We start from the raw sequence: 22,194 nt of genomic DNA, 5'->3' as shown, positions 1-22,194 counted from the left end.
TAAAAACAGATCCTAACCTTAAGGAAAAACACAAAGTGCTAAATAAACTAAAGAAAATACAGTATAAACCTGACATCCTACTGTGCCTGACTAACAACTAGTGTATAACTCTCTAACAAGTAAGGTGCCTACTCTCCACAGTACATTGTATCAGCACAAAACACTTCCTTCTCACTGCCCCCAACTTATATGTAAACTCTGTCCAAATTTCCGAGAGGCAAGCCCTTGCCAACACCAGCTCTTCTGATTCCAGGCATACACACTATAAGGCCAAAAATTAAGCTTTATTTATGTGGAAGTAGCCTGCTTGTGGCTTGGATTCATGCCGCGGTCCTAATTTTGTAATCAGGGTTATAATTGGGGGCAGGGAAAGTAAAATATAGTACAAGGTTAAGATAAATGCTGTATGTGCCCAGGCTACATTTTGTTTATCAATGTAATTTATGTACACTATTCTTCTGTTTTACATAACCTATGAAGTGATTATACAGTCTATTACATTTTATCCATGTAGAGCTATCAGTCTTTGAAGGAGTCAATTTGAACCTGAGTACAGTTACTTCACACAATAAATAAACACACTTTCTGTAAAGTGTGCACACATGCATTTACAATTGGTAACATACTAACAAATAAAAATAATGTAAAAATGAAATGCAATTAATGTAAACTCCTATAAAACAAAATGAAGTACACCAGCCCTGAGCTGCAAAGAAAAAAACATATGTGGGCTTCATATCTCACATGTATGACATAATGACTTGTATACACAAGTAAATTAAAACAGAGCAATGTATGGTTTGGGTTAGCAAATTATGTCATACATACATGCGACTTTGCAAGAGTTAAGGTGCTTTGGTTTGTTGTCAGTGTATGTGACAGTCTGGGTTAGCTCCACTCTCCCTTGTTACTTCCGGAATCCTCTTGAACTCATAACTGTCGACGGTCATGAACAGAGATGATCCGGACAAATGAGGACACACGGATTAAGTATGGAGTTGATGCAAAAGTGTTCAGTGCTTTTATTAAAATCAATCAAATGTATCCCAAAGTGAAGTGAAAAAGATCTCCAGTAAATAAATAAAACCTATAAGAGCTAAAGTGTCTAGTTAAGGTTAAAAGCAATAAATAATTCTAATAAAGTCTAGGTTAAAATCACAGCAGGTTCCTCTTCCAAAAATAGACAATAGCTATGTCTCTCTATAAAATCTGGAAACTCCGCAGCTTATCCCATCAGGACTTTGCAGCATTAGGACACACTACCGACAGGTGCAGTCTTCCCTTTATCCTGAGTTTGGGGTCCTACTGCTTGTCTGTCAGCATCTGTAGGACTATCCTCCGAACACCATGCATGTCTCCCTTAGTCAGTCCATCAGCATCACCTGAGGGACACTGCACAATGGGGCTACTCCTACTCCTTTCCGCAGTTGGTCTAAGTTGTACTCCCTACTCTAACCCTGCCCTAGAGCGCAGGCTTGTTGCTCATGCCCTGTAGCCACACTTCTGATCACCTGCCTTTTTTCCAGGCAACGCGTCCTCTTTCTTTACCTCGTCTCTGCGATGCAAGTTCAATTTATATGGCCTAACTGGGTGCAGGTGTGGTCCTCCACCTACTCTGAGGTGTGAATAAGGCACCTGACTGATCTGTTTCCATTTGCGCGTGAATGTGCTATCAGCCAATCAACCCCAGAGTGGAAGGTAGCATGTGCACCCCCACACCTGTTCGGAACCTATACACTCCAGGACCCAATTATTTATTTAAAATCATGATAAGCCACAGACCTCTTATCATACTGTAGTCCTAAATGATGCAATAAAATTATCTTCAGAACTGTATGAGAATTCATAGTTCATGCAAAGCCACCTTCTGTCATTGTTTCAGTTAAAGAGCTTCTGGGGTCATTAGCCCACATAATCCAAATCAATTTGATGTATAACAACATGGGCTGCAAGTCAGGAACCAATCCTGTATGGAAGCCAGGACATTGCTGAAAACATTCATATACTGTACCTGTATACAGTACATAAAAAGGCAGTTTAAAGTTAGTCAGGTTAAAATTACCACTACTCTACAAAGCGGCACTACCCTTAAGTTAGATACTACTAAACTGATTCATATTTTTGTAAATATGAAAATAATCACAGTAAATTTTTGTGACTTTACAAGCTTTATAAAATCCATTATTTATCAACTGAGTAAATATCAAAATAAGTAGTATTATTTGATTTGCTTTGTTTGTCCATTAAATTATTAAGACCTTTTATGCCAAATATGCATTTACACTATTTAATTTCAATTCTGTCTGCACTGCCATTAAATAATTATGGAAAATGAATAGTTTTTAGTTTAGTTTTTTTTAGCATTAGACATGCAGAGAGTACATTTTTTTACAGAAGAGATCAATAAAATCCTAATGGAAGAGATGTGCCAAATTCTGAAAAAAAATCATCAAATGAAAAAAAATAATTGTAAATGGCTGATTAGCTAGACTTTTTTTCTACAATATTTGCAGGCCCCTGCACTACACATGGTATGAATAAAATCAAGCAAACAACACTGGTATCTGTCTCCTTGTGTGTGTTTTTCTTCTGTGGAAAAAAAAAAAAAAACAGACTGATTTTGGGTTCATGTTTCAAATTTTTCAGTTTAATTTGAGCTCAGGCAGGGCACAAGGTTTAGTGTTTGGGCTTTTGTTTCATCCATCCATCCATATTTTATCCAGATCAGTATCCTTTACTTTTTTCTCAACAATTAAACAATTACATATAATGTGCACACAAAAACAAGTCTGCAGGCGCTCAAATGCATTGTCCTATAGTGAATGGCCCTTGTAACTATAGTTCACTTTTCTACAATAAATGCCCATAGTTAGATTTTCCTATTTGCCTAGGTATATATTAAAAAATACTAGCCAACCCGCGGCGTAGCATACGCTGCATAATTATTTATTGATGTGTGAACACTTCCTGAAAGACACAGTTGTTCAGTGGAGTGTGATTTTATATGTGCGTTGAGATATCTCTGCAGTCGGAACGTTTTCGAACAAATAGTGCATTGAAAGACCTGTGTGGAATGCGTTTGTTCAGTGGAGTGTGTGTTTAAATGTGCTTTGAGATATTTCTGGTGCGTGAAGGTTTTTGAGCAAAGGTTGCATTGAAATGCTGGTGTGAAATGCGTTTGTAAATGTTTTTCAGTAAGAGTAAGATAGTGGGAAGGTGATGTCACATCAGAGTGGCTGCAGACAAATGTTTGTGTTGAATGGATTTCCACATGGTTGAGGAGATCCATCTCAGCTGTGAAGTTATCGTTACAAAATGTGCAACTGAAGGTGTGAGTGGAATGAGTTTGTAAGTGCTTCTTGAGAGCGTGAGTTGTTTTGAAGCACTACTGGCAATGTTCATATTGCATCATTCGTTCAGTGGAGTTGGAAGTGTGCATGCCTCGAGAGCAAGGGTGGACGCGGGAGGAGGGTGAGAGTTGGCGGGCGGGGCTCTGTCGTGCATTCCCCATGACACGGGAGAAGGGTTAGAGTGGGCAGTCAGGGTTCTGTCGTGCGTACTTCAAGGCCGGGCGACTTGGTCGATTATATATATATAGAAAAGCAGCCGGAACTGAAAATAACAATGAAAAGTCAACGTGGCTCAGAGGTGCATGTGGACTGTAGCACAGACGAAAGCAACTGAGGCTGTGTTTGGCGAGTTGTTGCATGAGGGCACATGAGCAGGCAGTGCACATGCCTCGAGAGCGATGGTGGAAACAGAAGGAGGGTTACAGTTGATGGGCGGGGCTCTGTCGTGCATATCCCATGACGCGGGAGGAGGGTTAGAGTTGGCGGGCGGGGCTCTGTCGAGTGTATCCCATGGTCTGAGAGTTGGTGGGTGGGGCTCTGTGAGTTGGCGGGCCTGGCCCTGTCGTGTGTATCCCATGGTATCACAGTTGGCGGGCGGGGCTCTGTGAGTTGGCGGGTGTGGCTCTCTGTCTTGCGTGCGTCTTGCGTGCCCTTAGTGAATTATATATATATATATATATATATATATAAGTCAATTTTGAGTTGTCCCTTTCATTTAGTAATGCTCTGCTCTGATTCTCATTCCAAACGGCTCAATCAAAAGTCTAAAATTGCTAGATCTGAAAAATGATTTCTTAAGCTCTGCTTTTCTAAGCATTATGGTGAAGTTGCAGAGCTCCTCAAAGCAAAGGATTACATTACTTTAAGAAGTGCATATGTAGTTTTGTTGCTGGAACATAATCTGTAAAATTAAAGAGAATGGACAGAGTTTAAGAGAGAGAATGCTGAAATATTGTTTTTGCTTTAAAGAATGGGAAGTAATAAGCTGAGAAATCTGAGGAGTCATCCTATGTACGTACAAGAAAGGCAGACAAAATAACATCCTGGTGAACCAAGTGTGGAAAAAAGAGGCTTGTACACTAGACAGATGTGTGTCTTCAACTGAAATTGAAAAAATCTGAAACTTAACAAAAATACAGTTTGGTTCCTTGCTTGGGAAGAAAACAACTTATTTGTTGGGCAAATGAAGGAAAACCAACAAGCAAAAGGCAAAGAAGTTGGAATATGAATTTATAGATCTGTAGAAGTGTCATGGCAGGACAATAAGTGATGAATTAAGAGAAAGACATGATGTGGAGGAAATAGATGGTTGTGATGATTAGAAACAGACTAAGGAGGTTTGGGTATCTGGAGCAGAAGGTAGAGGACTATTGACTAATGACTATTGACTACCAAATGGTAGTGGATTTGATGTGACCCAGAGTGACGTCAAAGACAACATGGTGGGAAGTAGTGCCAGGGGAAATAAAAAAAACAAAAAAAACACATACACACATTAGATCTTATCCTAAAGTATGCCCAGTACTGCAGAGAAAAAATAAAAAAAGATGAAAGTGAGGTGTGCTAGAGGTGCCACCAGCTCCCTTGGGTAAACCCAGAAAACAGATGTTAAAACAGTGATATGTCTATGCTCTGTATAAATACAAGTGCACATACAAAAACATATAAACATCCACAAACAAAAAAGAAAGAGGACTGGTTCACATAGATAAGGATACAATCATTTTCTTTAATTCTCATCAAGACATTTCATTAGAATTGCTTTAGAAAACAGGAAATTAACTCACCACAAGGTTTTTGAATGCTGACATTGCTTTCAGGATATCACTGTGATCAGGATGGGATTCCTAATAATAATAATAAACAAATATGTTTATATATATTTGAAGAATACTGTATTCAAAAGAAACTACTTCAGAAATCAGACATGCTCGATTTACTTCAACTATAAGCCTAAAAGCAACATTAACATAAAGATACTTGTTAAAAATTTAATTTGATGGCTTAGATAACTAGAAAATGGGTTACTGAGAAAATACTTGACAAAATGCTTATGAGATACTATACTGTAATTAATAAGCTTAAATAAAGAGTTATGTCCTACTATTACATTATCTTATTTTTAAAGCTATAAAAATTCTGAATCTCTCCAATGACGTGAAAATATGCAGATGAATTTAATATGATAATATTTCAGTATTAGTGGAGTGTTCAATTTGGGAAGACAGCACTGGCAGATATTCCTTAGAAACAATTCTTGCTCATAATTAGACTTCTGTTTTAGTTAACACTGCTGTTTATTTCCCAATTTCCACCAATACTGCATCAGTCAAAACAGTCACTTCACTTTTTATAACAATTTAGTAAGATTGACTACAACTACTTACTTTGGTAAGTATTGCTTAATAATTACACAAGTAGAAAAGATGTGGAGGAGGGTATTCCACTTTACCATTTGGTGTCATTTGCATCTGTATCTGTTCTAAAATAACTATTTGGACTAATCACTACCAGGAAAGCACATAGCACATAAACTACTAAAACCAGTGGTATGCATTTCCAGGAGGACAGACTGTACTGGGTGACCTCAAAAAGTCAGGCATCCTGCCTGTGTTATGATGGCAAGCACATGTTGTCCGGGAGACAACTTCAGGGCTCATTTAATAACTGCTACACTCCGAGCCAAAGGATGGTACTGTTGCTTAATGCCTTTTCGCTTATCCCCTATGCAGAAAGGATGATTGACAGCTTCTCCATCTCTGACGTCACTTCCACCATCTTGAACTCGCTACTTCCAGCTTGCAGATATCATAACCAGCTCCAAAACAATCTTGGTGCAGTCTGAAGAATACATTTTTTTTTTTATCATTGCAATCTTTTTTATTTTATTTTTTTGGCCATACAATATATGAGGATGACTGACTGTTTCTGACAATTTGTGTCTTCTTACTATATACACAGTGACATCAATCCCAAGTCATGGTTCCATGGATCTGCACCTTCCATCTTCCAGTCTGGCTCCCCTTAAGGGGTTTTGCTGCTACCTCGAGCCAGTGTAATCTTTTGACTCGCATTTAAAAAGATGTCTCATCTGTTCTGCCAATTTTTTTGCTCTTTTTTTTAAAAAAAAAATTGGTTTTTGCCTTTAAAGTGCCCTAAAACTTTATGTCTCTCCTGTGTTTTGCTGTACAATGCTGTAGTCTGCAGGATTATAACTGGCCATGAGTGAACCGGGGCCCTGACTTTATTGGTGGTTGAGTTGACGGAGGAAGTCTGGGCACACCAGATACAAGTGGGGTACCAGGGGCCCAGTTCGTTGAGTCAGAGAATCATCTAACCGCCTGGATGTCACTGTGAAGTAAGAGCAATGGGCCCCTCCCAGGTATTGCTGCTGTTTCATCCCATTGATGATTTTGAGGCATACCTCCTCATCTTTAACTGATTGGTTACCCACCAACATTGGGAAACCTGGGATTGGGTAAACATAGTGGCCCCTTTACTGACAGGTGAGGCTCAGAGGGCTTATTACAACCATGATGAGTGGGCCATCATGGACTATGATAAATTAAAGGCAGAGATCCTAGCACGCTATAGCGTGACTGCAGATGAAACAATGTTGAAAGTGACGCTTTAGCAAAGCGCAGCTGGCATGCTCACAAGCCTGTGAACTGTCGGGAAAGCTTGGGTCCTGGTTGAAACCAGGGAGCAATACATCAAGCAAATAGCTTACTTAGTCACTTGCGACAATCTAATTAATTCACTGCCCACGTCTCTCCCACAGCGGGTTGGCAGACAGGCTTAGAAAAATATGGACTCTCTTATAGAGACCATCAGATGTCTTTGAGGGTGCAGAACCACTGGAAGATTGCCAGAAAATGTGAAGGGATCATGGTCAAACAACAGAGCCCAGCCAGCACGACACAGAGCCAACCACCCTGGACAAGGACAACACCCCATTTTGTCTGCAATGTTTCAAGTGCGGAGAAGTGGAACACATCATTTCCCAAGAGTCTGTGACTGGACACAACCAAGGACTGTAGCTGGGCCCAGGGAGGAAGGTACTATGCCTTTGCTAACTGTCTTCAACTCCGTGTTTGGGTGTGGTGGTGGTAGATGGTTATATAGTCACTGCTCTTATTGATTTGGGGAGTAACATTTCAATTGTTGCTAGTCAGCATGTGCTTCTGCAACAATGGGATTCTGGTCAGACCAGTCTGACATGTATACATGGTGAAACCCGCTGGTACAAGTTTGCCTCCTGTGTGATCACGTTAGCCATAGTGCGGAATCCTCATTTTCCCATTATACTCAGGTGGGACTGGTCCAATAATAAATGTAGAAAAGCACTACACTCACCTGCAGCAAAGTTGAGCCTTGCTGTGGACAGAAATCCCCAAGATTACTCCATGCTGTGTATTATCCCAGCTGAAGGAAGTGAGAGTGTCGCCACTCAATGAGAGGCTACCAAAATCATGTTCTGATGTCTCAAAGGATGATATTGCCGTGGTGTTGCAGACCAAGGTTCTGACCCTCTTTCAGAACTACATTTTCAGTTCCGGCAATTGCTGACATCATTTAAACAGAAAATGCTATCATCCTACTCGACAGGCAAAATACCACACATTCCATGCCCTAAGGGCTGCACTTTGTATAAGAAAATTAGTTATCATATCGTATAATGGAACATGAGGGAGAGGTGAGGTCTCTGTTGCTAGTACTGAAAGCCTACTGGTGGCAGGTTTGCGAGTTGGCACATACCCACCTCTTAGGAGCCTACCTAGGGCCTGATAAAACGTTGCACAGAATTAAACTCCGGTTTTATTGGCCTGGGATAAATAAGGAGGTTTGTTGCTTTTGTAACTCTTGTCAAGAGTTCCAACTGTGACAAATTCCCAGGAGGGACCGGGCTCCGACATGTTTCAATGCCTTTAACAGATACACCCTTCAAGTGGATTGCAGTAGACATCGATACATGTTGGTGCTCATTAATTATGTTAAGTGATATCCAGAGGTTATCCCTTTGAGACAAGCCACTTCAAAATTATCACCCAGAAACTAGTGGGGGTCTTTGCACATGTCAGAATCCCTAAAGAAGCCCAGACCAAGGACCACCATTCAGACACTTTAAGGGAAGTTGCCAAGTTCCTCAAGTTGCCAAGTTTAATCAAAAGCACAAACAGATGTTACACAAGGACAGAAGGAATTGGGATCAATTATTTCTCCTCAAAATTTGTGCTTATCGGGGAGTCCCACAAGCCTGGACAGGGTTCTCACTCTTTGAAATGCTATATGGAAGACAACCCTGTGGGTTATTGGATATCTTAAAGCAATGCTGGGAGGACCAGGCACTTCCTTCTACTAGCATCCTTAAATACACAATTATGCGATTTCATAAAAAATTCAACCCATCCTAAAAGAAAACATTGAGCATGCTGAAGCAGCACAGGCCCTCCTTTATAACTGAGGCTTGACCATCTGTCAATTCTATCCCAGTGATCAAGCCATAGTCCTCATCCCTATTTCCCAATCCAAATTGTTATCCCATCAATAGGGACCCTATGAGATTAAAGAAAAAAGAGGTTTGGTAGAGTATTTGGTGAAACAGCCAAATCGCAGACTGACCATGCGTTTATATCATGTCAATTTGAAGAAACTGTGGAAGGAGAAGGAACCAGACCCTTCCTCTTTATCCACAGGGAAAATTAGGGTTCAAAGCGGCTATCGAGTCCATCCCAAAAGCAGTGGATAAGAAACCTGGCAGGAGCTTTCTAATCATAGATGATGCTATTATTGTCCTGTGGGTGATTGTCAGGAAAATCTAATACTGACTCCCAGAAGCAAAAAGAGTGGAAGTGGAGCTTGAAGTTTAACAGTAGAATTACCAAAACCTACGAAAAAACTCGTAAATTCGGTCAACCTTAAATCCCTTCGCACTTCTCCGTCAGCATCTTTTGTCCTGTAAATGTGCCGATCAACACAAGCAGCCTACTATTGCATCCCCCCACCGCCACAGAACAGCCACAACATTCTCCCTGTTCTAGCCTTCATTATCTGGGAGTGAAGTGCTGGAGTTTATTAGAGTGGAAATAATAGATTGTTATTTGGAAAACATGCATTTCACGTGTGTTCCGTTTCTACAATAATCTGTGTAAACAAATTGTTAAAACAGAAATGTTTTTCATATATTAGTAATAAATGACAAAATGTAGGCATATACTATATAATGTGTGAAACACTTTCACAAAAGGTTCAAGGATGATACAACAGCTTCTTTGGCGTAGTGGTAAGAACTGCTGACTTGTAATCAAGAATCCCCCAGTTCGATCCTGACTGCCTCCTGTATTTAACATTTTCAGTAGTGAGCTGCTCTTATTGTTAATATTATATAGTAACCACATACATTTGATTTGTTTCTGTAACAGCCAGTGTACATTTATAGGACTTGTAAAAGTTAGCAGGTTTTTTTTTTCCACTTTTATTCTCTCAGTCACGATCACAATACATACTAACGCCTCAACAACCCCGGGATCTGACGCTGTTAGTTTTTATTTGAAACTGGGAATAAATAACTGTAGATGTGAGTGGTGTTTTGAGACAATGGAACTGGACATTCTCTCATCTAGACGGATAAAAGCTGACATACAAACGCTGATGAATCTGCCTTCTTCGTATCTCACCGTCACTTGTTTGTTTTTTTTATTCAGTTTTATTGAGTGCTCCAGCTCAATCTGAATTAGTATGCACCTTATGGTCCATGATGTTAAAGCCAAATAGACAAAAAAAAAAAAAACAAAACACGGAGACATAGGTATATATGATATTTGGAATTATTCATTTTATGACCTGAATAGTACATTTCGGAAAACGTTATGGCACTGATGCAACATACAATTCATATTATTCATATTCATTCACACGCCTTCTTGCGGTTGTAATCAGTGACCGCGTTCTGGTGAACGGTGTTGTTTCTTTTGTACTCCAGGACATGCAGAGGAAAGAATAGTACAGAGAGGTCAGTTCAGCGCTATATGCAATCATCAGATTCAAATGTTAACAGTTCACACACATGCAAGGACCGTCCTTCCTACATTTACGACACGTGTCTGTTGTAATGTACACACTTCTCTCTATGCTCTGGTTTCTACTTGTGTGTCAGCTTTTATCCCTCCAGATCAGAGAATTTCCAGTTCCATTGTCTCAAAACACCTCTCACATCTACAGTTATTCCCAGTTTCAGATAAAAAGTAACAGCGTCAGATCTGGGGCGACGGGTTGGTGTATCGTGATCGTGACTGAGAAAATAAAAGTGAAAAAAAAAACTGCTAATTTTTACAAGTCCTATAAATTTACACTAGCTGTTACAGACACGAATCAAATGTATGTTTTTATTGTATAATATTAACAATAACAGCAGCTCACTACTCAAAACGGTAAATTTGCGGGTGAGCTGGTTTCAAACTCACAACCTCTGGGTTATAAGTTGGCAGTTCTAACCACAGCACCATGGAAGCTGTCGCACTGTACTTGCACCTTTTGTGAAAGTTTTTATTTGATCTTTGGCCATCCGCCTTCACACATTATACAGTTTATGTCTACATTTTGTCATTTATTACTAAAACGTGAAAAAAGTGTCTGTTTAAACAATGTGTTTACATAGATTGCTGTAGACACAAAACGCACATCAAATTATTTACCCTTACAATTCTGGGTAGCTCACTCCCAGATAATCAATCAAGGCAGGAACAGGGAGAACTTCTTACCCGTTTTGAGGAGGTGAGAGGATGGTATAGCAGGCTGCCTGGGCTTATCAACATATTTAGAAGACAAAAGACGCGGACGTGATTTAAGGTGGGCCGGATTTACAAGTTTTTTCGTTGGCTCTGGTAATTCTAGTGTTCATGAATGCTATACCTTGGTGAAACTGAACAGAATTTTAGTCCCTGGTCTAGTTCCATCATTTTGGTCCCAAAACCAGATAGCAGCTAGTTCTTTTGCAATGACTTCCATCAGCTGAATAAATCTCCTGATTTGATGCATACCTCAATACTGCAATTGGATGAGCTCCTCAAGCAGCTTGGGAAAGAATGATTCTTGACTAAGCTTGACATGATGACAGCAAATTCCTTTTAGAGAGTGTGTTAAGGAAAATGCCTCGTTTAGTAGCCCCTGTGGACACTAGCAGTATTGTGTCCTCCCATTTGGGTTGCACAGGGCATTGTCCACCTTCCAGTGTCTGGTAGGTAAAGTGCTATGGCCCCACAACTCCTATAGCTCTGCCTACCTAGATGATTTTGTCATCTGTTCCGGCACATGGGAGGAACACCTGAAGCATTTCAGAGTGGTATTTCTGCACTTTGTGAAGCTGGGTTCAGAATAATCCTAAAAAAATTTTATTTTGGGCCAACTGAGGCCAAATACATGGACTACATATTGGGCCGAGGGACAGTTCGGCCACAGTATTCTAAAATCTCTACACTACTGCATTGGTCTTAGCTGTGAACCAATCAGAATTTTCAGTTTTTTTTTTTTTTTATGTCTAACAGGGGGTACTACCGCCGGTTTGGGCTTTTTTTTCCCCAAAAGAACGACCACCTCGATTAATTTAACAAAAAAGCATGCTCCTACCACAGTGGCATGGGATTAAAAAAAACAGAGGCCTCATTTTGTGACCTTAAGCAGGCCGTCATGTCAGCACCGGCTTGATGACTCCTGATTTTTCCCTCCCTTTTAACCTCTAGACTGATGCTTCACACACTGGCCTTGCTGCAGTGCTGAACCAAAGCATTAATGGTGTTGAAAACCACTCAAGAGTATTTATATCACTGTATCTGAGTGTGAAACACAGCAGCAGCTGATTGGAAAGAGAATTATCGGTATACAGTATCAAGCAGACGCTGTCTCAGCCACGGCAAAATGTTTCAAAGCCTTTCCTGTACGGACCTCGCAGTTCAGAAACAGTTTCATCCCAAGAACTTTAAACGCACTCAATCAAATACTCCTTGTAGAACTGTTTGTACTTGTAAGTACAATCACCCCACTGTAAACTTGCACTACAGTTATATTACACAACCTGAGCCACTTTATAAAGCGCGTATTTACATATGATGACGATATCATTTTTAAGATGAAGTGCAGCAAAATATGTTTATTATATTATATTATTTTATACAGATAAAACTTTAATTTCATTTAAATAATCTATATTGTTCACTGGGACTGGCGTGAAGGATAGAATAATTAAACATGTACTACGAAGATATTTCAATGTTCCTTAAACGTTTTAAAGAATCGGAGCTCTAAGCTTACTGCTGGCTTAACGTCTATTACAGAGCTGATTGTGTGGCGATCGGTTAATTGGAGAAAGAAAAGCAAGGACTGCAGGGGCGGCCACACCAATATATATTGAATATAAAACAGAAAGAGAAAATAACGACACAGCTAAAAACGCAGTGGCAAATTTCGACAAAAGTTAAACGCTTGTGTCATGAGCACGAGGCGGCAATGCAGTGTCCACAACGGACGTGGCCATCCACCGTGCATAAGATACCATATTGACATTGGCGGGCGAAGGGGCCACCGATTCTTTCTCTGCCCAGGGCCGCCACAAGCCTAGAGCCGCCCATGAGTACTGCTGCAATAAATAATTTCATCGAAGGTCGCGCACAATCACTGCACCGTGAAACCCATCTTTAATAACGTGCTTTAACTCCTATCATCAAGAAAATGATATCACGTATACATCTCAGTATTTTAGTTATTCAGAGAGCTGTAATATCACAAATGCAATGGATTCTGTGTCCAATCGGAGGAAGAGAGCCGGTTTAAGAAGCAAGTAGTGATTCACACACATAGAGCACATAGAAGATCACATACAAAACCAAGCATTTAATGTGCTACTTTAATTACGATGTGATTTGAGAAACAGGTTAATTAAACGATTTTAAGATAAAGTTTATGATGTTCTACTTTAATGACAAAATAAACAACATGATTAAAGTGGAAATTTCGAGATTGAAGTTGACATTCGTGCTTTTTCCCCACTTTGTGCCTTTTTTTTCTCTGTACCCTAATAAGCTTTCATATGACACTCAGACGGTGGGCTACAACTCGCCTTTTCACGGCGACTTTGATATCTGACAAGATCTTTTTTATTTCTGGCACTGTGCGACTTTGTGAACGTGAGCTTCCAAGTTTCTTCAACACGCTATGTTACTCGATCAACTTCATTTTGTTGATTATACAACGGTTTAAATAAACAAATAGTATGTTTTTCCTTTGCCTCCACTTGGTATTCGCTGAAATTTTTATATTTTCCCCCGTGCTTTTCCCATTGCCTTTTCCCAGAAGGCTGAGCTTAAGGGCAATTTATATTGATTTGCATATTCAAAGAGATGTAATTCTGGGAGGAGTTGGGGCGGGACAGAAGGCGCGTGCGAGCGTTACTTTTTACGCTGACCGGGATTTATAGAGCGGAAGAACACAGAAGTTGGAGTACGCACAGATTCCTGCATCTGGATTTTTCTGTGCATAAGCACATTTCAGCTTTTAGGGCTTACGTCATGTTATGGTGCGAATTCAACGCACGGCGTTATGCATGAGGCCCCAGGTCAGTGAGTAAGAAGACACAACTTTAAATTAGAAGATATCAAGGTACTGGTCAAACTGATATTGAGACAGAATGTTAAAGCGGGAAAATTTACTCTAACAGTTGTGCTTGAAAGTTTGTGAACCCTTTAGAGTTTTCTATATTTCTGCATAAATATGACCTAAAACATCATCAGATTTTCACGCAAGTCCTAAAAGTAGATAAAGAGAAACCAGGTAAACAAATGAGACAAAAATATTATATTTGGTCATTTATTTATTAAGAAAAATGATCGAATATTACATTATTAACCTTTGCTTTCAGTATCTGGTTTGACCTCCCTTTGCAGCAATAACTGCAACTAAATGTTTCCGGTAACTTTTGATCATTCCTGCACACCGGCTTGGAGGAATTTTAGCCCATTCCTCCGTATAGAACAGTTTCAACTCTGGGATATTGGTGGGCTTCCTCATACTAACAGCTCGCTTCGGGTCCTTCCACAACATTTCGATTGGATTAAGGTCAGGACTTTGACTTGGCCACTCCAAAACATTAACTTTATTCTTCTTTAACCATTCTTTGGTAGAACGACTTGTGCGCTTAGTGTCATTGTCTTGCTGCATGAAGCACATTCTCTTGAGATTCAGTTCATGGATCAAAAAAGTTCTATTTTGATCTCATCCGTCCACAAAACATTCTTCCAATAGCCTTCTGGTTTTTTCACGTGATCTTTAGCAAACTGCAGAAGAGCAGGAATGTTTTTTTGGAGAGCAGTGGGTTTCTCCTTGCAACCCTGGCATGCACACCATTGTTCAGTGTTCTTCTGATGGTGGACATGAACATTAGCCAATGTGAGAGAGGCCTTCAGTTGCTTAGAAGTTACCCTGGGGTCCTTTGTGAAATCGCCGACTATTACATGCCTTGCTCTTGGAGTGATCTTTGTTGGTCGATCACTCCTGTGGAGGTAACAATGGTCTTGAATTTCCTCCATTTGTACACAATCTATCTGACAGTGGATTGGTGGAGTCCAAACTCTTTACAGATGGTTTTGTAACCTTTTTCAGCCTGATGAGCATCAACAACTCTTTTTCTGAGGTCCTCAGAAATCTCCTTTATTTGTGCCATGATACACTTCCATAAACATGTGTTGTGAAGTGCAGACTTTGATAGATCCCTGTTCTTTAAATAACACAGGGTGCCCACTCACACCTGATTGTCATCTCATTGATTGAAAACACCCAACTCTAATTTCACCTTCAAGCTAACTGCTAATCCTAGAGGTTCACATACTTTTGCCACTCACAAATATGTAATATTCAATCATTCTCCTCAATAAATAAATGACCAAGTATAATATTTTTGTCTCATTTATTTGACTGGTTTCTCTTTATCTACTTTTAGGATTTGAGTGAAAATCTGATGATGTTTTAGGTCATATTTATGCAGAAATATGGAACATTCTAAAGGGTTCACAAACTTTTAAGCACAGCTGTACAAATCATTTTGGATAATAGCCAAGCCTGTAAGTGTGCAAGTATTCTTGAGAGGAAAAGCCCAATAATACACCTACTTTGGTTCAAATATTACTCAGAAATCAGTTGTCCTTATGCTGACACTAATAAGCACTGAGAATTACCTCAACATGTCTTTCCAGCTCTTGCATAAGAGTTGGGTATTTCTCTAGTCTCATGAATGGTCTGCTCAGACTTGTGGTTAATGTGAGGATTCCTGGACTGCTGGCACCTTGACTCTCCATAAGCCGTTCCAGTTCTTCACTTAAAAAAGAAAAACAATAAATAAATAAACAAATGGGCAATCACAAAATCATCTAATGGGCAATAACAACATCATCTAATGTCATTTCCGAATGGTTCCTGCATAAAAGTGCAAAATTAAAGTCTCATCTAGAAAATACTTCTGAGTCTTACTTGCATACACTAAATAATACTCCAAAGTGCTTGATGTTTAGATTGACACACTGCTTTAGTCAGTTTACCAAAGATACAACAATGCAAGATATACAGCACTTAAAGCAAAAAACACTGTGTTTTCAACTAGAAGCCTTGTAATAATTCAGATTAGGAATCTGATCATTATCATTTTCCTAAAGAATGGAATAACTGAGCTCAAGAATACTACTATTAAAAACTGGGCTTTTAGATACAATTAATTTTTTTGATGAACATATCTTAAAAAAAAAAAAAACTACTCTTGCTACTTTGTTACATATTGCTAACATTTTTTAAGTCAAAATATAACATTTTATTAATACAGTACTGTATATCATTTTAATTTACTTTCAACTTTAGAGGGCTCACAGACTTCAATGATGGTAATGTTCATATGTTTTGTATAGGTTACTAACCCAGCCCCGGAAAACCAAATGCTTTCAGATTTTTGCTTGGATGAGGTGGGCTGTTATGATGGCCATTACATATGTACACACATACATATATATATATATACATATACACACACACATATATATTAGAAGTAGTGTGTTGAAAGAAAGAAAAGGGAACATTTTTAAAATAACGTAACATGATTGTCAATATACAATAATTATTTTGTGACTGTTATGAGTGTTGCTGTCATCAAGGATTTGATTATCATTATTTCTTTCAATCAGGTTCCTATTTGTAGGTTGTGTTGTGTTCAAGTTACATTCCGTGTTTGTCAATTGTTGTAAAGATAACAGGTTTCATTCATCGATTCATTTCTTACTGCATCAATAAACAGCTCGTCTTCCTCTTTATCTGAGACGTGACACACTGCATGCATGGGTTTTTTTTTACACTGTCTTCCTTTAGCGGGACATTGACTTTTTCCACCATGTGCTTTGTTTCCGCAGTAGCTGCACTTATGAATATGCTTGTATGTATCACACGCTTCATATTTTTTTGCTGCCTACTCAATTGCATAATTCGGTTTTGTTCAGCACTCTTTGGAACTGTTGCTTTTTGTCTGTGCACTGCGTCATTTCACGTGAGCCGCTCGGTGTACATGCATCGAAGGTTCCCAGCTGTGCTGGTGCCATCTCGTGCGATGTCCACGACTGTATTTAATGTTAGCTAAGACCCGGCACTTAAAAGTTTCTCTAGCAATTTCGCCGAGTTTGTGCCAAACACCACCCTGACCATCTCATCTTCCTCTGCATAAGCACAGTCCTTCACCCGTGAATATTTAGCGGCAGTGTTTCTATTGGATTGCCGCTGACAGACGGCCTTATATGGGCAGGCACTAAATTACGCCTCCCACGGGCTTCGAGCAGAAGTCTCTTATAGTATATGGACGAAAAAATAGGTTCCAGTTATGACCATTATGCGTAGAATTTCGAAATGAAACCTGTCCAACTTTTGTAAGTAAGCTGTAAGGAATGAGGCTGCCAAATTTCAGCCTTCTACCTACACGGGAAGTTGGATAATTAGTAATGAGTCAGTGAGTCAGTCAGTGAGTGAGTGAGTGAGTCAGTGAGGGCTTTATATATATATTATATTATTATATATATATTAAATTTTATATATATATATATATATATAACGGCAACACTCATTACAGTGACAAAACAATTACATTGACAATCATATTACATTATTTTCAAAATGTTTCCTTTTCTTTTTCATTACTTCTTTAACACACTACTTCTCAGCTGCGAAGCCCGGGTATTTTGCTAGTACATACGTACATACATACATACATACATACACACACACACATACATACATACATACATACTAGCAAAATACCCGCGCATCGCAGCGGAGAAGTAGTGTGTTAAAGAAGTAATGAAAAAGAAAAGGAAACATTTTAGTGATAACGTAACATGATTGACAATGTAATTGTGTGGTCATTGTCATGAGTGTTTCTGGCATATATATATATATATATATATATATATATATATATATATATATATATATATATATATATATATATATATATATATATATATATATATATATATATATATATATATATATATATATATATATATATATATATATAAAAACTGCTCAAAAAAATTAAAGGAACACTTTGAAACCACATCAGATCTCAACGGGAAAAAGAAATCCTCCTGGATATCTATACTGATATAGACTGGGTAATGTGTTAGGAGCGAAAGGATGCCACATCGTTTGATGGAAATGAAAATGATCAACCTACAGAGCCCTGAATTCAAAGACGCCCCAAAAATCAGAGTGAAAAAATTATGTGGCAGGCTAGTCCATTTTGCCAAAATTTAATTGCAGCAACTCAAAATTGTACGCAGCACTTTGTATGGCCCTTGTGTTCTTGTATACATGCCTGACAACATCAGTGCATGCTTCTAATGAGATGACAGATGGTGTTGTGGGGGATCTCCTCCCAGATCTGGACCAGGGCATCACTGAGCTCCTGGACAGTCTGAGGTGCAACCTGGTGGCATTGGATGGATCAAAATATAATGTCCCAGAGGTGTTCTATTGGATTTAGGTCAGGAAAGTGTGGTGGCCAGTCAATGGTATCAATTCCTTCATCCTCCAGGAACTGCCTTCATACTCTCACCACATGAGGCCAGGAATTGTCGTGCACCAGGAGCCACTGTACCAGCATAGGGTCTGACAATGGGTCCAAGGATTTCATCCTGATACCTAATGGCAGCCAAGGTGCCTTTGTTAAGCCTGTAGCGGTCTGTGTGACCCTCCATGGATATGCCTCCCCAGACAATCATTAACCCACCACCAAACTGCTCATGCTGAATGATGTTAAGGGCAGCATAATGTTCTCCATGGCTTCTCCAGACCCTTTCACTTCTGTCACGTGCTCAGGGTGAACCTGCTCTTATCTGTAAAAAGCACAGGGCACCAGTGGTGCATCTGCCAATTCTGGTATTCTATAGCGAATGCCAATCGAGATGCATGCTGTTGGGCAGTGAGCTCAGGGCCCATTAGAGGACATGGGGCCCTTGGGTCACCCTCATGAAATCTTTCTGGTTGTTTGGTCAGAGACATTCACACCAGTGGCATGCTGGAGGTCATTTTGTAGGGCTCTGGCAGTGCTCATCCTGTTCCTCCTTGCCCAAAGGAGTTGATACTGGTCCTGCTGATGGGTTATGGACCTTCTATGGCCCTCTCCAGCTCTCCTAGAGTAACTGCTTGTCTCCTAGAATCTCCTCCATGCCCTTGAGACTGTGCAGGCAGACACAGCAAACCTTCTGGCAATGACACGTATTGATGTGCCATCCTGGAGAAGTTGGACTACCTGTGCAACATCTGTAGGGTCCAGGTATCGCCTCATGCTACCAGTAGTGACACTGACTGTAGCCAAATGCAAAACTAGTGAAGAAACAGTCAGAAAAGATGAGGAGGGAAAAATGTCAGTGGCTTCCACCTGTTAAACCATTCCTGTTTTGGGGGTCATCTCATTGTTGCCCCTCTAGTGTATCTGTTGTTAATTTCATTAACACCACAGCAGCTGAAACTGATTAACAACCCCCTCTGCTACTTAACTGACCAGATTAATATCCCATAAGTTTCATTGACTTTATGCTATTCTCTGATTAAAAAGTGTTCCTTTAATTGGTGAGGTGGGGTGTCTGGGTGGTCATTGTTTCAGTGTGAGGAGGTATCTAGATGAATGAATGCAAAGTCAATATAAGGAACTGTACAGGAGAGTATAATATTGTACCAAATAGCTAACCAATCAGATCAAAAATCCAATTTAGAATGAGTTAAAAATCAATATAAGTATATGCACAATTGGTGATTTTAATCAAATTAGTTATAAGAATTTTGAAGCTTACATCTATAACACTAATGTGGCCTATAGGCTCCAAGAAAAAATACATAAATAGATTTCCACTGTAAAATTCTTGAGTCTATATTTACAATAGAAAGGAGTTGCAAAAAAAAAAAAAAAAATGGTGCTCATAAAAGAATTTTGCAGTGCCCCCTTGTGGCATTTTAACATTAGCGTAGTTGAAGAAAAATAAGAAAATACAGATGAAGCCCAAGTATGTTAGTTCTTCCATGCAATACAAGACACTTTTTGATTTTGTAATTTTCCTTTTGATTCTTTTCTACCTATTTCTGCTACATTCCTCAAATGTTTTATTTGTTAAAATTATCAAAGTAATGACAGCTTGTGATGTGGATAAGCACAAGTTGTCATCTTAGCCTATGTATATAGGACTGCAAACTGAGCTTAAAAATCCATCCATCCATCCATTATCCAACCCACTATATCCTAACTACAGGGTCACGTGGGTCTGCTGGAGCCAACTTCATCCAACACAGGGCTCAAGGCAGGAAACAAACCCCGGGCAGGGCACCAGCCCACCACATAGCTTAAAAATCACAACTAAATATGCATAAAAAAAAAAAAATCACTAAAATACTAAAATAAATGTACATGTATTTTTTTCCTAATTTGCTTTGAAATTGGATTGGATTAAGACATACATACAAACTGAAATCAAATTCCTTTTATGCGTGCATACTTGGCCAATAAATCTGATTCTGATCCATCATGCTAGGATTCAGGAAAAATTCCTTCATATAAAAAAAGTTTACATTAGAAGAAAAAAGCAGTTTTCTTTTTTGTGGAGCTGGTCTCCAACAAATTGTTAGAGAATTTGAGAGCTTTGTAAAATATTAGTCTGAAACATCCTTATCAGTGGCTTTATGTGGGTATATCTTAAACATCCATCAGGGTAAAATTTGTAGGGGTAACATTTTCTTGATACTTTCAAAAGAACATGAACAAATTATAAGGGGGTTGGCAGATGAATTGACAATTTAAAAAAGAAGTCACAGGTGCTCATATCATGTTCAGAATTTGCAACAAGCCCAGGGGGATACTGCAGAAGAAAAAATGAAAATTCACTCTAATTCTAATCCTAAAGTCTCAGAAATCAACAGTGTGCAACATGTATTAAGGAGTTTCCATCAAGTTCAAAATAAATTTAAGTGATGTTACTGTTCACATTTAAGTTTTGGTTTGTCAAAAGAGCATACTACAGTCAGCAAACACTAAATTTGCTTCAAATGTTGGGCTTTTGAAGCCAAAGTAATGTTCATTACTATAACAACTACATTGTGATGAGCATGGTGAAAGTACATGAGATGCACAATTGATTAGTATTAAAGACAAAAGGATGCCATTTCCAGTTATGCGCAATTACTTCAGCTATGATCGGTTGGCTAATTCTGGATTAGCACACAGTGGAAGCAATAGCAATGTCTGCATGTGAGGCACACAACAAAGGTCTTTTGCAGTAATTCTGAAATAATGGAATAATTTTCAATTGCTAAGTTTGATTTCACAAAAGTAGCCTTGCATCTGGAACAAATGCTAAAAAAGTAGGCAATAAGAGTTGCAATATTAATATATCAGGAGTTTGTGATACTTGAAATTTGAATTAATTGGATTTGTGCATTTAATAATACCCTTCAGTAAGTGTTACTATTCAGCTAATTTTTCAGGCACCCTTAACCTCCCTCCATCTTGGGAACATTCCTGTTATTCCCCTCTGAATTCTGCTCCATCAAATATCGGACAGTACAGTCTATGTTGTTGGTTGATTTATCAATAGGCTGAGATTTTTGATCACCCTGACACTATCCATTATTTGAATTTGGATACTACCTTCCAAAACATGAATATGATGTGCAACAACTAGTGATACTAGTGTTTACAGATTCAATAATATCACTAACATGCTTATAAAAAATACCTAGAATGCAATTTTTAATAACTTGTCATAAGTGGAGGCTTTTTGGTGTTTAACCAGTACCCACTTGCCTCTCATTCTTGTTGAGTTAGCAAACAGACGAATATTGTCTGTTATGATTTTAGCTTACTTTCAAAGCATACTCCTGTACCAGGCCTCAATTTGGTGGACAGCATAAACTGAAAGTACTATGCTTCTGAAGATACTGGCACCTCATGTTGTACTTTTTTATGATAGCAACTGTTAGACTGCTGATCAGACAGATTAGCTCGGAATGATGGCTATATAAAGAATTATTTTCCAGTCTGTTCATCACTGAAATGAAGATTCTCTGTATCAGTTTTCCTTTTAAGAGATTGTGACAGAGATATTCTTGTGAGCCAATTAATTCTGATAACTAACTTGCACCCTGAATTTTCGATGTTACTTCACGGCTATTCAGTAAAAGTGGAAAGACTGGACACAAACATTGAAGACATTCAAGAAAAAAATATCAATTTAAATGTTTTAACTTACTTTTGGAAAGTATTTAGGAAAAACATGCTTGA

General features: G+C 38.9%; 1 protein-coding gene across 2 annotated transcripts in view; it reads right to left on the bottom strand.

The window, feature by feature from the left end:
* The window catches only part of arhgef6 (Rac/Cdc42 guanine nucleotide exchange factor (GEF) 6), a 149,329-nt gene that overhangs the window by 42,937 nt on the left and 84,198 nt on the right, over positions 1-22,194 (bottom strand). For both annotated transcript variants that reach the window (XM_039766178.1, XM_039766179.1), the window contains exons 10-11: positions 15,572-15,710; positions 5,138-5,197 (exon numbers count right to left, since the gene is read on the bottom strand). In XM_039766178.1, the coding sequence (XP_039622112.1) occupies positions 5,138-5,197; positions 15,572-15,710 (199 nt within the window). The remainder of the gene's footprint in view (positions 1-5,137; positions 5,198-15,571; positions 15,711-22,194) is intronic.

The sequence above is a fragment of the Polypterus senegalus genome, chromosome 10, assembly GCF_016835505.1.
Source record: "Polypterus senegalus isolate Bchr_013 chromosome 10, ASM1683550v1, whole genome shotgun sequence".
Classification (NCBI taxonomy): domain Eukaryota; kingdom Metazoa; phylum Chordata; class Cladistia; order Polypteriformes; family Polypteridae; genus Polypterus; species Polypterus senegalus.
This window is presented reverse-complemented; position numbering and strand designations above follow the sequence as displayed.